This window comes from Saccopteryx bilineata, chromosome 4 (genome assembly GCF_036850765.1).
Source record: "Saccopteryx bilineata isolate mSacBil1 chromosome 4, mSacBil1_pri_phased_curated, whole genome shotgun sequence".
NCBI lineage: Eukaryota > Metazoa > Chordata > Mammalia > Chiroptera > Emballonuridae > Saccopteryx > Saccopteryx bilineata.
The window spans coordinates 254,645,618-254,662,023 of record NC_089493.1 but is presented as its reverse complement, the minus strand read 5'-3'; the positions used below and the strand labels follow the sequence as shown (position 1 = coordinate 254,662,023).

Sequence of the window (16,406 nt, the reverse complement as noted above, 5' to 3'; positions counted from 1 at the left end):
CTGCTTTACCTCGAACCATGGAGAACTGGCTTTGACTGCAAGCTACATGGTGACTGCTGCAACTAGTCCTTCCATGGGTTCCTCTTAAACACTTTCATCCCCAAACAAGCTTTTGGGGGCATGGGAAGAAGCTACCTGCCTTTGGTTTGCTCACCTCTACTGAAGTTCATCCCCTGACTATAAACTCATTGATAAAGACTGTTTGGTAAATTGAGAGGTGTTCTCATTTGGGAAACAGGAAAACATGGGAAGGACAAAAGAAACAAATGAACCAAAGAGAAATAGAGAAGAAAAGCCAGGAGAAAAGGAAAAGACATTTTCAGGGGGAAAAAAAATTATTGCTTTATTTAGTAAAATTATTCAATCATATCATGCTATTACAACAATAAGATCTGTGATAACAGAATAAGCACATTGTACTTATCTACGCATGGCTTTACCCTAAGTGGAATCACACTGCCAAGATGTGATGATTTTCCTGAATGAGACTTTAATTAACATCATAGTGTTAGCCCAGACTTGCTACTGTGTGATCCAAGTCTGGGAGCCAGAAAAGAACAATGCAGGCAGATGGAGTGTGATTTCAGTTCAGTTCTTTGAGCCTAAGCAGACCAGACTTTTCTTACATCATGTTTCTCTGTGTCTAGAGTCTTTAGAAAAGCTTCTTCATGCTCCCTAGACATGCTGAGCTGGAACTAGTAAAAACCCCATGTGGGTCAGAGGGCAGTTAAGCTCTGGGGTAAGCTTCTATCTGCAAATGCTCTCAAACATCCTGGCCCAACTCTTCAGAATAATGATTAGGATAAAACAGAAGACCCTCTGTTCACGTATCTGGCAGGTCCCACCTTCAGCAAGAAACTGACATGACATCCCCACAAATAACTGAGTGAGAGCATTGGAAACCATTAGAAAAAGAAAGAGAAAGACATTAAAATTCAAGTTTAAGAAAGTGCTGGGCTTTTCTGTTTTGTTTTTGTTTTAGATTAAGTGTCCTTCCAGTTGAATTCATGCAAAGTTAAAGAAATAACATTCTCTCTACAGTCATTTGTTTTCCCCTGCCTTAACCTCCTAACTTATTTTAAAACTCATAAGTCAAACCACCTAGCTAAAGCCACAAGTAAAATGAGACAATGGAAACAAATGCATCCATATTCTGTTACTAATGAAGGGAGCTGATAAACTAGAGCTTTTGAATTACTGATACGTATGCTGAATAAGAGCACACTTACCAAGAGAGAAATTTGTCCTTCTTTAACGATGTTCAAGATGCTTTTTACTTTTTTCAGATACTCACTCCTTTCTTCTGGGCCCTGGGAGCTGGTCCAGTTCATGCCACCGATCTGCTCTTCTAGTTTGGGTTCTGTTGCTGAGGATGACAGGTGGAAGGCCCTGAGCTGGCAGTCCGGTGCTGGCTTCTCGCCTTTTCGACCGTGAGCATCACTAAACGTCTTGTTCAGGAAGTCCTTACTCTGGTTTTCAGGCTCATAGGCAGAGCCACACTTAACCAGAGGAGGCGAGCTCTCGGAGTCCTCGGCGGAGGGCTTCTGCTGGTCGTGGAAGGCAGACGGCGCCTTTCTCAGGTGAGGGCTTCTCACAGGAGAAAGGGCACAAAGTGGCGTCATGTTGGACGCGGAGGTCTCAGCACTTGGCGCAGAGCAGGCTTTGGCAGAAAGGCCATTGATGGTTGTGCATAAACCCAAAATTCTTTTTTCTGAAGTCACCTTGGTAAAAGAGGCAAGCTGTTGACTGGATTTAATGTAAGGCACATCCAGAATCTCATCCATGTCGAGGTCATAATGCTCCAGTTCGCCCAGCAACACACCGGGCTCCGGGATCTTACTTTGGGGGCCACCCTCTCTATCTGCGGGGCTGAGCTCTTCAGGTTGGGGGCCTGAGTCAGCGTCATCCCCTTTCTGGTACTCCGCCTTCTGGTTCTTTTGGTCATCACTTTCATTGTTGTCCAGAGTCTCCGGCTGATGTTTCAGTGGGGACACTCGCTTCACTGGGCGGAACTTACTGTATACATCCGCGATTCCTGTGGGCTTCTGTGCATTTGTAATAAGAGTTGAGACGCTGCAATTCCAGCTAGAGCTAGAAACTGTTTTAATATAAAAGAGGAGACTATTAAATTGAAACACTGGACATATCTAGGCCATGCAGGCAGATCTGGTCCACTGAAGTTAAGCTCCTAGTAAGCTCCTGTGTAAGGGGACCACTTAGAACATGTATAATAAAACAAATAGTTCATACTTAACATTGGAAAACTGTGAAAGATAGAAAAGTTTTGACATATTGGCTCAGAATTAATTAAAGTAGTAATGGTGAAAGCAGACAGCTAAAGAAAACAAATCCAGATGGATATTCAGGTTTATTTTCTGGACAGTCACATCTGCCAGGAGGTATTTTGATATTTGTTATCCCTGAAACGCAGAATTAGAGGACAGGTGTCTCTGTGTTAAATGAACTTCCAAACTAATTTAGGGAGAGAAGGGATGTATGTTCACACATTCACACATGCGTATGTACACTCCTAAAGCTTAAGAAGTTCCATATATAGAAGGTATAGATTATTCAACATTGGGCAAATTATGACCAGTTGGGTGCTTCACCAGGTGATTTGTTGGATGGATTGGGGAAAGAACAGAAAGAAATGAAGTGGTCAGGAGTTGACAGGACCGTGGGAGAGTAGCCGTGGTTGAGTTTGCCCCACTCTACACTGGGCTTCCCGGTCAATCACTGTTTAGAGGCCTGTCATGGTGCTTTTCTGCATATGACACAGCAATGTAACGTACTGACACTTCACAACAAAACAAGCTTCAGTGCTACCCTCTATTGTGTGAAAAGTCGGAAATAAACAGGAGAAGGATGTTGCAAAGGGTGAGTGAGATAGGCAGACTAGTGGGTTTTTTTTCTTTCTCGTTTCTATTCAAAGCTTAGATAAACACCGTATGGTTTGCATTTGAGTGTCTGGTTGCGATGGAGTAAAAAGCCAAACAGTGTCACACCTGGAGGTGAGAGGTGAGAACCACCACCTCTCCCAGTTAGCATCATAGGAAAGGCCACCTGTCCTCTTCTCAGTGCAGGATGGTGGAGCAACACCAGTCTCCTCGGCCACCATGATACTGCTTCCTCCCTGGGACACTCCCCTGCCTAGATGACAGATGACCCAGCACTCCTGGAAACGTGCAGGCTGGTGATTTATGGATTCCTACTCCCCTGCCACTTAATTTACACCATCCCCCATCCAAAAGGATGAGGTTTCAGGACATGCCCTCCAACCAGGGACCTCTCATCTCTCTCTCCTTTTCCGGAGCAACAGCAGGTGGGAAGACTTCAACCCAAAGCATGTGTTTGTGTCTGTTCTTTGCTACTGGGCAAAACAAAAGAGATGGCAGTATATCCAGGTTTCTACCTTCTGCAAGAGTCCCTGGCTACCACTGACTTGGGGACTGAAAGTGGAATACAACTTATTAAATTTAGACCACTGGTCATTCTTCCTCCTGCTAGGTAGGATGTGTTCCAAAAGGATTCAGAGACATTCTAAAACCAACCTAAGGAGGTGCAAGTGAATGTTCTGATCCTGAATGCCATATAACTGAGTGTGGGTTCTGTCTCCAAAATGGACCTTGATTTTGCAGGACGGTTTCAGAGAGTCTGCATTAACCGGTTCTCCTTGAGGCCCTTCTAGCTCTGGCATTTTAGGATCTCAGAAAATATTATAAGCTGTGGGGGAGACTTGGATTCTGTCCAGTAAGGAATAGGTTTTAGCAGGGAATATTCCGGAAAGAAAAGACGGTATCCAGATACCTGTAAGCTGTGGCTTCTCTCCCTTTTTGTAGGTTCTGGTTCTGAGGTGTGCACAGTAGTTAGCACCAAGCAGACAATTAACAAATGCTAGTATTTGAATTTGAATCTCACTTTGTACAACATATTAACCCCTTTTTAACTGCTCAAAGTGCATCCTTCTGAGGGATTTACCGCTTCATGTTCCACAAAAAAAGAGTTCTGTTAATAAACTCAGAGGAGTGACAATTACTAATAAGGGCTGGATTTTTTAAAATGACGTATGAAATGTAAAGATGCAAAACTTAAAGACTAATTCCAGTGGTCCATTATAAATTTAAAGGTTTTTCTATCCATGTCCTCTTCTCTTTAAAAATGTAAAGCAATGAATAAACGAATGTCTGACAGAAATTCCTGTCAAGCATTTCCCCTCTCCCTTTTAAGAACACATGTTACTTACTTACTTGTTTAAAACAGCAGAGATAATGGACACAGAGTTTATTATGTGTAAATATGTCTTTAATTTTATCCATCAATTTTCTGAAAAGCTTCAAATATAGTGATATATATAATCCTTCACATTTCTGAGATACATACTTATTAAATACAGTGTCTGCTAATATTTTTGCCAATTACCTTCATTTCTTTGAAACTTCTTGAACATGCACATCTCAGGACACAATAAAGAGTTTTTAAAGGCTCAGAGCTTAGTAGGCCAATACAACGAGTGCATTGTACCAATATATTTATGTATTGTATAAGGTCGTAGGTTCAAAGGGCTACTCTTTTATGTTGGCTTTATTTACATGTGAAATTTTTTCCAAGTGATACAAGGAAATGGATACCATATGTTTCCCAGCTGTTTTGTTCTGACAGGAGCCATTACAAATGCTCTATGGGAATGAGCTCTGTCTGAGTCTTAGGAAAACACTACTTTCTACGGAAGGGTCTAGAAACTGAAGTATGGTGTCAACATTAGGACACTGTTGTCCTTCCCCTTATTTAAACGTATGAGTCTTTTTTAGCCTGAAAGTGAAATCTATGCTTTCTAGCTTTCTAGTCTGTGTCTTGACTACTGGAAAGAAAAAAAAAAATCTAAGTCATGAGAAATGGATTATTTTACTGGTTTTCATGAGAATACTCTAATTTATTATTGGAATATATGCCATTGGAGAAGGGCAATTTTATATACATGCAAAAGCTAAAATTCTATTAGTTTATTTCTCCTAGTATGGGAAAATGGGTATATTTTAAGCACAACCCAAGAAACTGGCAAAATTTTCATTTCTAATTCTGTGTCTACCAAAAATGTCACTTAACTTTGTTCTACACCAACATCATAATAAATTTCTTCCAATACATGGAAACAAAGTTCAGACTAACTGTGGCCATGAGGAAGATTTTTGAAGCTAAATTTTTTTTCTGAGAATCATGAATAAATACTTCCCATGTTAACAAACTATAAATCCCTGAAAATTTTACCTGTTATCTTATTAGATCTTTACAAGCTCAGTTAGAACAGGGTCTGTGTCTAATTTATCTCTCTGTCCCTCAAAGCAGCCAGTAAACTGCCTTACATAAATAGGTTCTTAATGACTCTTAGTTGAATGGGTTCATTTTTAACATCTTAGAAAGTAAACATGTCTAATATATCTTAGATCTGTCTGCTGATTATTCACAAATTTTCTAAAATGGTCAGTGGGTAAATGGAAATGTATCTGAGGCTGATTTATAGGCCACAATTACCTCTTCCAATCTAACTGGCATTCGGAATGTCTCTGATCACCAGCAAGATATTTCCAATTGCCTGCTGACCATCCACACTTCACCATTTATTCAACAAATATTCACCATGAGCCTGCAAACTGCAAGTATTTGTGGCAGGCAGAATGTTCTGATGTATGGGGTCCTTATCGCTCTCCACCCTTGCTTACTTTGTCTCCTTCCCCTCCTCACTCGACACACACACACATACACACCCACTCCACTGTCTTCCCTAATCATATCCCTTACTCCTGGACCACATGACCACTTACCGTCTACTGGGCAACCCATCTCCAAGGCATGGCTGCCCCTTCTCTTCCTTTGACCCCTGCCCACACCCCTCAGGAACCACGTCCTGGTCCTGCTATGGCCTGATCATATATCTTTCTCAAACCCCTTTTCTTCATCTTATTATACTGACTGGACCACACTAGGACCCTCTCACAGTTTCTTCAAGGTTCTACCTACTTTTTTGGTCTTCCTTTCCAGTCCTGGTTTATCCCTCTTTAGGTAAGTCTCATTTTGTTACTTCTTAGTTCAAATCCTCAGGTGGCCTGTACTGCCTGCAACAGTATGTCCTCCTATGCAAGGTGCAAATCCACACAGTACTAAGATGGCACACAGCTAAAAACCCCGGATGGAGCCACGCTAAATACTCCAACTGAAAGGGAGGAAGCTAGACAACTTTCAACTCTCTCTCTTTCTCCTAATTAATTTAAGGGGTCTCAATTTGATGTTACAATGAATTTAATTACTCTCCAAAAATTTTAATCTCCCTTTGGAATAATGAGGCCACAGGCTATGGGTTCAGAAATTTTCGTAGGTAAAGAGTAAGCAGAAATATTTTCTTTTCATCACCTTCATTTTAATGAAGACCTTAAAATTACTGCGAATGACATTGGTTTTCGTGTGTGTGTGTGTGTGTGTGTGTGTGTGTGTGTGAGACAGAGACAGACAGAGAGAGGGACAGATAGGGACAGACAGACAGAAAGGGAGAGAGAGATGAGAAGCTTCAATTCTTCATTGTGGCAACTTAGTTGTTATTGATTGCTTTCTTATATGTGCCTTAACCATGGGCCTTCAGCAGACCGAGTAACACCTTGCTCAAGCCAGCGACCTTGGGCTCAAGCTGGTGAGCCTTGCTCAAACCAGATGAGCCTGCACTCAAGCTGGCCACCTCAGGGTTTCGAACCTGGGTCCTCCGCATCCCACTCCAATGGTCTATCCACTGTGCCACTGCCTGGTCAGGCTGACACTGATTTTCTATTTACAACATTAACATCAAGTTTCTTTTAAGAACAAGTGTCTAAGTTACTTTAGAAAAATATGTTAAGTAAATTATAGTACAAATACACATAAGTAAAGCAAAATTAACAGAGGTAGATGCTGGGTATAACACACGTTATGGAAATAACACTTGAATCACTGAGGTTTGGGAAACCCAGGCTTTCAGGATAGTAGCAATGTATGTAGCATTCTTTTATTTATCTCCTAACTTATCTTCTCCTTTCAGAACCCATTATTCCCACATCACTTTTTTTTCCCTGTGCTTCCATCACTAAACTCATCCTTTCTGGTTAACCTTCGTCCTTTCTTCACTGCTCTCGCCTTTGGGAAAATCCCCCCTCTCCTACAATCCCCTGGTTGCCTTCTCTGCCTGAGATGCAGGCTCATCTGACAAGATTCCCCTCAGGTGTTACCTCCACAGTGCTCTTCCTCGTTCTCTCCCAGGGAAGCATTGCTCCTTGCTTCTCAGTGACTGGATAGTATCTGGCCATACACAAGAGTTGGGCATTTCTGAAGATCTGCTGCAACTGTTTGCTCATTCATTAGTTTCACCTTCTTTTTCCAGAGCTCCTCGGGGCAAAGACTGCTTGTAAACCTTGTGTTTATAACCAGCCCTCTGTCTAGCACAATATCTCACAGGTACTGGGGCTTAGTAGCTAAATTTTATTTATTTATTTAATTGAGAGAGAGAGATAGAGAAAGAGAGAGATAAGAAGGGAAAGAAGAGATGAGAAGCACCAACTCATAGTTGTGTCACTTCACCTGTTCATTGATTGCTTTTCATATGTGCCTTGACTGGGGGGCTCCAGCCAAGCCAATGACCCTTTGCTCAAGTCGACAACCTTGGGCTTCAAGCCAGTGACCTTTGGGCTCAAGCCAGCAGCCATGGGATCATCTAGGTAGACGATTCCACACTCAAGCTGTTGAGCCTGTGCTCAAGCCAGTAACCTCAGGGTTTCAAACCTGGGACCTCAGCATCCTAGGTTGACACACTATCTACTGTGCCACCACCAGTCAGGCGGTCACTAAATCTTTTAATGAATAAATGAATAAAGGGAGGAGAGAGGGAGGAAAGGGTAGAAGGAAGGAAGGGGGTAAGATGGGGAAGGAAGAATGTGAAAGGAATATGCTAGACTAAAGATATAGTAAATAAAGTCTTGTCACAATGAGGTACTTTTGCCACAGTTTGGGCACACTAACTGTGTCCAACTATTTCAAAGACAGTATTAGTCAGCTATTGAAGATGTTCAGACATTTAGAAGATGCATTGCATATTGAAACAGTTTTATGTATTTCCTACAAGTTCTAAGTCTTGTTTTCTTCATCTGTAAAACAAAGGGTTAGACTATATGATTGCTAAGACCTGACCCACCTCTAAATTTCTGTGACTGGATGGAATGTCTACAAATAACAGGGCTCTTTCTTCTGAGTGACTCACTATGAAACACTGTAATTCTTCTGGATCTGTGTCTTTCAACAGATCCTTACAAATTTGTAATTATGAGGCTAAGCTGATTGCTGACACAGAACAATTCTTTGGCTCTTGGGACTGATAAATTAGTATTTTCTTAGGAAGATAATGTACAGTTTGCTATTGCAATGGTGAAGACAATTTTTAAGACTGAACGTCAATGCTGGCTCCCAAAAGGCCTACTTTACTTTTAAATATGGAATTATATGTTCAGCTTAGAAAATATGAACTTTAGACATCAAGAAGAGAAAGAAAAGCGGTATGCCTTTAGGATAAAAGTGTTCCCCTACTGTTTATTTTTAAAAATTAAATAAATTCTATTTTCCATGAAGCAAAATGGTCTGTTTTAACTCTCACTCTGTCTCTCTCTTCCCCTCCCACAGTCGAGGCTCCATTGGAGCAAAGTTGGCCCGGGCGCTGAGGATGGCTCTATGGCCTCTGCCTCAGGTGCTAGAATGGCTCTGGTCGCAACAGAGCGACACTCGGATGGGCAGAACATCGCCCCCTGGTGGGCGTGCCAGGTGGATCCCAGTTGGGCGCATGCAGGAGTCTGTCTGACTGCCTCCCAGTTTCCAGCTTCAGAAAAATACACACACAAAAAAAATGTGCATAACAATCAATACACTTCGCATCTATAGCTCCCGGAAATCTAGGCACCTTCAAGAACGTATCTTTTAAGTTCTCCAACATTTCATTCCCTTCCATTTTTACACCTGAGGGAGGGACATTATGAAAGATGAGGGATGCCAATGCGAGAGTGATGAGTTTCCTTAACCCAATATGAACTGAAGTCTCTAGGGAACTGCTTATTCCAAGCACCCCAGGCTCTAGAAGAAGTGGTGACAGTCGACTTCACCCATCTTGGATGATAGGAAGAAGGTATGGAGTCTGAGGACTGCAGGCCATATCCTCACCTGTACCATCCTATACTGTTACCTGATCCCAGAAAAGGGTGAGCTCTGGATTTAGAGACTTGTGTTCAGGTTGTCCCATTGGAATGAATGAGTATAAGGAAGGCATGTTTCTGGAATGTTCCCACAGGGTTGCTGGCTCATCCCTCTCAGGGATGTGCCAGTGATGCTCCATACCCATTACTGAGAGAACTGTGAGGCTACAGGGGAAGTACAGAGGACTTTATTACTGTATTTATAAAAATATAAATCAAAACTATTTCACAATAAGATGTTAAAATACTATTGGAAATGATACATGATTTGGCTTTAAATTTCCGGAGTTAAAGTGGCTACTGATATCAAGCAGCTGTTGCAAGTGTCAGGTTCACATTTCTTTATTCCCAGTTCCACCCAGAATTGTCACTTAACTTTGTGCCCCATCTGCATCCGTGTCTTTGGACTGTGAATACTCATAGACATACTCAAGCCCCTCCTACCCTGGAGAGAAACGATACTTCTTCACCAACAAGCCATGTTCTATCATGAAATCAGACTCAATATTTTGACAACTTTAAACCTTTGGACTTCAAAAGTACAGTTCAAGTAGAATAACAATTGGTGGGTCTAAGGAAAGTACATGGCTTCAGAGTTATTCTGTCATCTAAAAAGTATGCTGACCTTCACTTTGACATTAATAAAACCTCTTAAGTGGATTAAGCCTTATATTCCTCCCTCCCTTCCTCCCTCCCTCCCTTCCTTTTTCTTCCCTCCCTCCCTCCGTCCCTCCCTCTTTTGTGCTGAATTCTAGAAAGAGATACACATCAAGAGACATCAAGCAGAGCAGCACAGAAACGTAGAAAGTAAGAACTTGCTCAGCGTGTTTTCTGGAAAGTGTTCGCAAGCTCAGCTGGTTTCTGGAAAATGCAGAAACACACCAGTTTTAACTGAAGGTGGCGGTGTTTTACAGTGTTGCTCTGATGTCAAAGACAAAGAACACAGAGTTACTGCTCCTTTGTAAGAGAAAGCAAGAGGCAGATGGAGGAGTGTGAGTGTGAGTGTGTGTGAGGTGGGGTGGGGTACAGGGCAGGGTGAGTATTGGAAAATCCCTACCCTCTACCCTCTGCTCCCCGTATCCAACCGATGGCTCCCTAAATGCCCGCTGCATATTGTCAGCTACTTCTCCTGGGCTATCTGTCAGTCAGGATTATCAGCATCATTCCTGAATCTTTGGCTTCTAGGACCAACTCCACTCTGAAGAATATTTTATCATCTATTAACATCTATTAATATTTTGGTAATAATCTTTTATGTGCAGGAATTTGACTAAACTTATTTTTTTTACATTATTTAGAAATGTTGAGTTTCTGAATGTCATTTTGTGAGACTTGTTCTAAAATAGTAATAAGCTTTGGACGGTTGGCTCAGCGGTAGTGTTGGCCTAGCATGTGGAAGTCACAGGTTTAATTCCCGGTCAGAGCACACAGAAGCACCCATCTGCTTTTCTACTTTTCCCCCGCTCTCCTTCTCTCTCTCTCTCTCTTCCCCTCCTGCAGCCAAGGCTCCATTGGAACAAAGTTGGCCTGGGTGCTGAGGATGGCTCCATGGCCTCTGCCTCAAGCACACTCTCGCTGCAACAGAGCAACGCCCCAGATGGGCAGAGCATCGCCCCCTGGTGGGCGTGCCGGGTGGATCCTGGTTGGCGCATGCGGGGAGTCTGTCTGACTGCCTCCCCGCTTCTAACTATGGAAAAATACAAAAAAAAAAATAGTAATAAATTGTGTTAGTTCAATAAAAAATAAGAGGTTTAGACATCAAGAAGAAAAAGAAAAGGGGGTATGTCTTTTGGATACAGTGTTGTCTTAACTTTTCTTTCCCTAAAAGTTAAATGAATTCAATATTGTATGAGAAACAAAGTGACAGTCTGTGACACTTGGTCTCCTTTTGAGGTGGTGCTCACGAGGGGCCCGAGGGGAGGACTAGGAGGAAGAACCAGTGCAGCCTGCCGCCCCCTCTTCCTCACGGCAGCCCCAGGCGAGTTCCCGCCTGGCCAGAGCTCTCAGTCACATGGCTGCAGAGGGAACAGGGCAGGGGCGGCTGAACAAAGCCAGGTGCAGCCGGAGGCCTGTCGCAGCACAAGTGCACAGGGAGCCACTGCCGCGTCTCGGGTGCAGGTCCCTGAACATCGCTCAGGCGTGGCTGTAACTGCAGAAAAAAGGCTTATGTGCAGTTTAAGACTTCCAAGGATGTTTTTTAATTGGTATTCTGAAATGCCCTCCATTTAACACTTTGGAATCACATATTTCCATAAAGTTACCTATGTTTCTGAGTATAAGTGGATGATTTTCTTAGAGGTTTTGCATGAAAATCTTGGATGCTCTTAGATTTTCACGAGAACGCTGGAGAATGGATGAGCAGTTCCCACGAGTTCCTACATGGAAATAAATGAGCACTCAGGGAATTTTAAGCGCTATGTGGAAAACACATCGCACTCTGACTCCTCTACCAGGGCTGAGTTTCCTGGACTCCAACTTCTTTCCGTAACCCTGCAGGGCCACCTTCATGAAGATGAAAATTATTTCCTAAACATGCAATTCACATTTGCTCTATTTGGGTCACATGTAGGCAATTAATTCCAGAAACCAGTGGCAAAATCTGGTTGTACTCATTTCGGATCCATTTTTACCTAAATCCTAACCGTGCTCTCTGCCCGGAGTTTGGCAACCACTGACACTGAGCCTCTGTGTGGCAGCACAGTTAGGAAAATGGTGGAGTTATTATTTTTTTTTTAATTACTGAGGTGACACTGGTTAACAAAATGATACAGAGTTCAGGTGACAATAGTACATCACGTCATCTGTTCACTGTCCTGTGCATTCACAGCCCCAGTCAGGTCCCCTCCCATCACCACTGTCTCCACTCCCCACCGCCCCCTGCCCCTGGCAACCACCACAGTGCTGTCTGTGTTCCTGAGCTTTTTCTAGTTTTTTCTCTTTTTTTCCCCCCTTTTTGCTCAATCCCTCCAACCCTTTCACCCAGCCACCTTTCCTCAACAGAAAATAGCTGGCAGCCATTAGAAAATGATTTTTAATAACAATTTTTCTTAGAAACAATTGAGTGAAAGAAATTTCCTCCTTTATCTTGAGTGCATCAGCCTAGATTTAGAGTCATCTTATCCCTGAGAATCTGTTCTTTCAGCTCTTAATTCCTTCAGCTGGTGAAAGGTGGCTATCTCTCTCTTATGTAAGCCAGACATACAAGAATATAATACAGCTTGTCCAGAAGTGTTCAAGTCATTGGCAGAATGCTAAAATGCTCTTACAGGTTTTACTCATTCAACAAACACTTGTTGAATGCCTTTTGTGCACGTGGTTCTGGGGTGCCAAGGTGAATGAAGTGGACATACTCCCTGCCCCAATGGCGGAACCAGATAGCAAAGTGATAATACCGAGGAATCAGAAATGACACAATGCAAAGTACTCAGAAAGAGACAAGCAGGCTATTGGATTAGAGAATGGCTGAGAAGTCTCATCGTGGAGGAGACATGTAAGCTAAGATCAACGGGACAAGAAGCTGATTTTGTGAGGATCTGGGGGGAAATACAAGAGGAAAGATAATTCTGTGAAGATCTGGGTGCAATGCTAAATGCAAGAGAGAATCTGCTCCCAAAGTTCTTTTCTCTAGAGCCCAGTGAGCCAGGCTGAACATGATCAGAGATGAAGTTGGGGAGGCTGTCAGAGGCCAGCTCATTTAGGGGCTTTATTGACCACAATAAAGAGTTTGGTTTGTATTTTAACTGAAATGCGGTATCCCTGGGCGGGGTGGTTCACAGAGAAGTAATCTGCTTTATTTTATACACTAGACCCTTCTGCCTGCTCTGTGGGAAACGGGTGGGCAAGGACTAGCGATGAACAAAGAGGGAAGACTGGTTCATGGCTGTTAACCCAGAAGAAACATAGAGGTGACCCGGATGAGCTGGTGGCTGTTGAGATGAAGACAAGTGGACAGATGGGGCACTTTGAGCACTGACAGCCCAGGGCCTGATACATAGATCGATGTTGAGTGGGAGGGAGAGGGAGAATTCTGGCCTCAGCCACTGGGTGAATGTTCAGTACACTGGGTATGTTTATGAGGGGGGGTAAGAAGAGGGACATGTTAAGAAGGGAGATTCAAGACTTCCTCGTCAGAATTCCACACGACAGCTCGTGTACATACTGAGTGGGCCAGGAAGCAGGAGGCTTGGAGAGCTGAGGCAAGCAGCAGCAACATGTAGGTGGTATGTGAGGCTGTGAAAACACATGTGACATCAACCCAGAGAGACACGGATATTGACAGGAGCCAGAGTCCTACTGAATACTTAAGTCCCACGTAGATATTTAAAGGTCAAGCAGAGAAGGAAAAGGAGTTGCAAAGGAGACTAAGAAAGTGTCAGAATATTAGGAGAAAAATGAGGAACAAAGTGGTATCACAGAACCAAGAGAGGAAGATGTTTCCAGAAAAGCATGGCCAAGTGTCAGATAACATCAAGGCCAAGAAAGATAAGAACGAGCAGTGCCAACGGATTTGGCAACATGGAAGCTGCGACCATTCCTAGAGAGGTGAAGGTCAGGCCGTCGGCACTTAGGGTGAAAGGGAAGTAGAAGGCTAGAGATGGAGGTCCCCTTATCTCTTTAAAGCAGGTTGGCTGAAAATAGGGGGTAGGGGGAGAGGAAGCAGCAGAGAATCAGGCTGGAAGCCACTAGAAGGGGTACTGTTTACTTGGTTTTTCAAGATAAGAAATAGAGTGTTTGTATGATGAGGGTAATGACCCCACAGAGAGAAAGACACTGAGGGGGTAGCTAAGAGGGGAGATAACTGAAGGATCTAAGTGCCAAACCAAATGAAGAGAAGGGTTGTCCCAAACCTCAGTTAAAACACAAAACCCACATCCATCCGTCCATCCAAACTCAATATACACAGGGGTGGGCAAAAGTAGGTTTACAGTTGTTCATATGAAAAAAGACAAAATACAATAATTAATAAATAGTACAAGAATAAACTCTGCTTCACAACTGTAAGCCTACTTTTGCCCACCCCTGTGTTTAGCACCAGTGCCAGACACTGGAGATATTATAATGAACAAAATTACACCAAAGAGATTTTATTTAGTCTTTTAGAGAAAACTGATATCAAACCAACATCACATTATTAATAATTCCTTCCCAGTGATTTTATATACTGACTTTTAGAGAGAGGAGACAGACAGGTAAGGGGACGTAAGGAGTAGGAAGCATCAGCTCACAGTAGTTGCTTCTCTTATGTGCTTTGATTGGTCAAGCTCGGGGTTTTAAACTATCAACCGCAGCATTCCAGGTTCAGGCTTTATCCACTGTCCCATCCCACCACAGGTCAGGCAATTATATTGATTGATTGATTGATTGATTGATTTAGTGAGAGGCAGGGAGAGAGAGACAGGAACACTGGGCTGCTCCTGTATGTGTCCTGACCAGGGAATCAAACTGGCAAACTCCATGCTCTGGGATGATGCTCCAACCAACTAAGCCATCCAGCCAGGACAGGCAATAATATTTTAAAGACAGATATTTAAATAGGAAAAGCATAGAGAGCTAGGAAATAATAGAAGTTTGAAGGGTTATTAATATAATTTAGGCTTGCATTGCTCAAAATAGAAGCCATTTGACACCTGTGGCTATTAAGCACTTAAAACGTGGCTAGTGATATACATTAAAATGATAATAGTTTTGATTTATTGGGTTAAATAAAAAATATTATTAAATTAACCTTGTATGTTTATATATTTAAAAATTTTTCAAAGATTTCACTTACTGAGTTTTAGAGAGAAGAGAGAGAAAGGGTGGGGGGAGGAGCAGAAAGCATCAACTCATAGTAGTTGCCTCTCATATGTGCTTTGCAAGCCCGGGGTTTCGAACAGGCAACCTCAGCATTCCAGGTCAATGCTTTATCTACTGTGCCACCACAGGTCAGGCTGGTATATATTTTTAAATCTAGCTACTAGAAAAATTTAAATTATGTAAATGGATTGCATTATATTTCCACTGGATAGTGGTGGTCTAGGGAGGAAGTCAATGGGCCCTGAGAAGGTGAACTTGGAAGTGAAAGGAACGATGGAAGGGCATCCCATGTGAAAGAACACAGCACACCTGGAGAACTGCAGGAGGATCCTTGACGTGACTGGCAGGCACAAAGGCAAGGGCAGAGTGGCATGCAAGGAAGCTTGTTGATCCAGGAGAAGATAACTCAATATGCTGAAGGCAACACAAGAGTGTTTCCCACTGTATATCTTGAGAACCATCTTGGGATACTTTGAGCATTGAGTGGCATGATCAGATCTGCATTTTAGAAAAGATCACCCTAGGCCCTGGCCCGTTTGCTCAGTGGATAGAGTGTCAGCCTGGCATATGGATGTCCTTGGTTTCATTCCTGGTCGGAGCACACTAGAGAAGCAACCATCTGCTTCTTTTCCACTCCCCCTTCTCTCCTTCTTCCCCTCCTGCAGCCAATGGTTTGATTGGTTCAAGCTCCAGCCCGGACCCTGAGAATAGATCATTGGTCCAAGTTTGCCAGCCTCAGGTGCTAAAAATAGCTTGGTTGACTTAAGCATCTGGCCCCTGATGGGCGTTGCCAGGTGGATCCCAGTCTGGGCGCATGCAGGAGTCTGTCTCTCTATATCCCCTCCTCTCACTTGAAAAGAAAAGGTCCCCATGCCTAACCATGAACAAGAGATGAGCAGTGAGGTGGCAACATGCTTCTCCATGTTGCATATGCATAAATGAATCACCTGGAGAGCTTCTTAAAATGCAGATCTGATTCTGGAGTCTGGGGCAAGGCTTGAGAGTCTGCACTGCTAAGAAAGTCCCAGGTGATGTTGACGGTGCTGGTGCTGGTGCTGGTGCTGGTGCTGGTGCTGGTTCTGGGTCTGGACCACAATGTGAGATGCAAGGGCCTCAGGGATCAACTGCCAGAGCAAGGTCTGGGCTTTTGTGAAAGTCAAAGCTCTTGACTTTCTCTGAGGATTCTTCAACTATGAGATTCTAGGATTCTGTTTCTGTTACTTCAGTTTCTTTTGTGGGTTTTTTAAAGGGAAGGGTCAGGGCAAAGGAGATATATGGACCAAACAGGGGTCATTTAAAATGGGAAGAAAGAGCCCATCTAGTAGTGGGAACCAAAGGAAAAGGATATGTTTTTAGCAA

The 16,406-nt window shown here is 43.1% G+C and overlaps 1 protein-coding gene across 5 annotated transcripts in view; it reads right to left on the bottom strand.

Annotated features, from left to right (window-relative positions):
* Nucleotides 1-16,406, bottom strand: part of SNCAIP (synuclein alpha interacting protein) — a 166,038-nt gene that overhangs the window by 33,920 nt on the left and 115,712 nt on the right. For all 5 annotated transcript variants that reach the window (XM_066274184.1, XM_066274182.1, XM_066274186.1 and 2 more), the window contains one exon: nt 1,230-2,098. In XM_066274184.1, the coding sequence (XP_066130281.1) occupies nt 1,230-2,098 (869 nt within the window). The remainder of the gene's footprint in view (nt 1-1,229; nt 2,099-16,406) is intronic.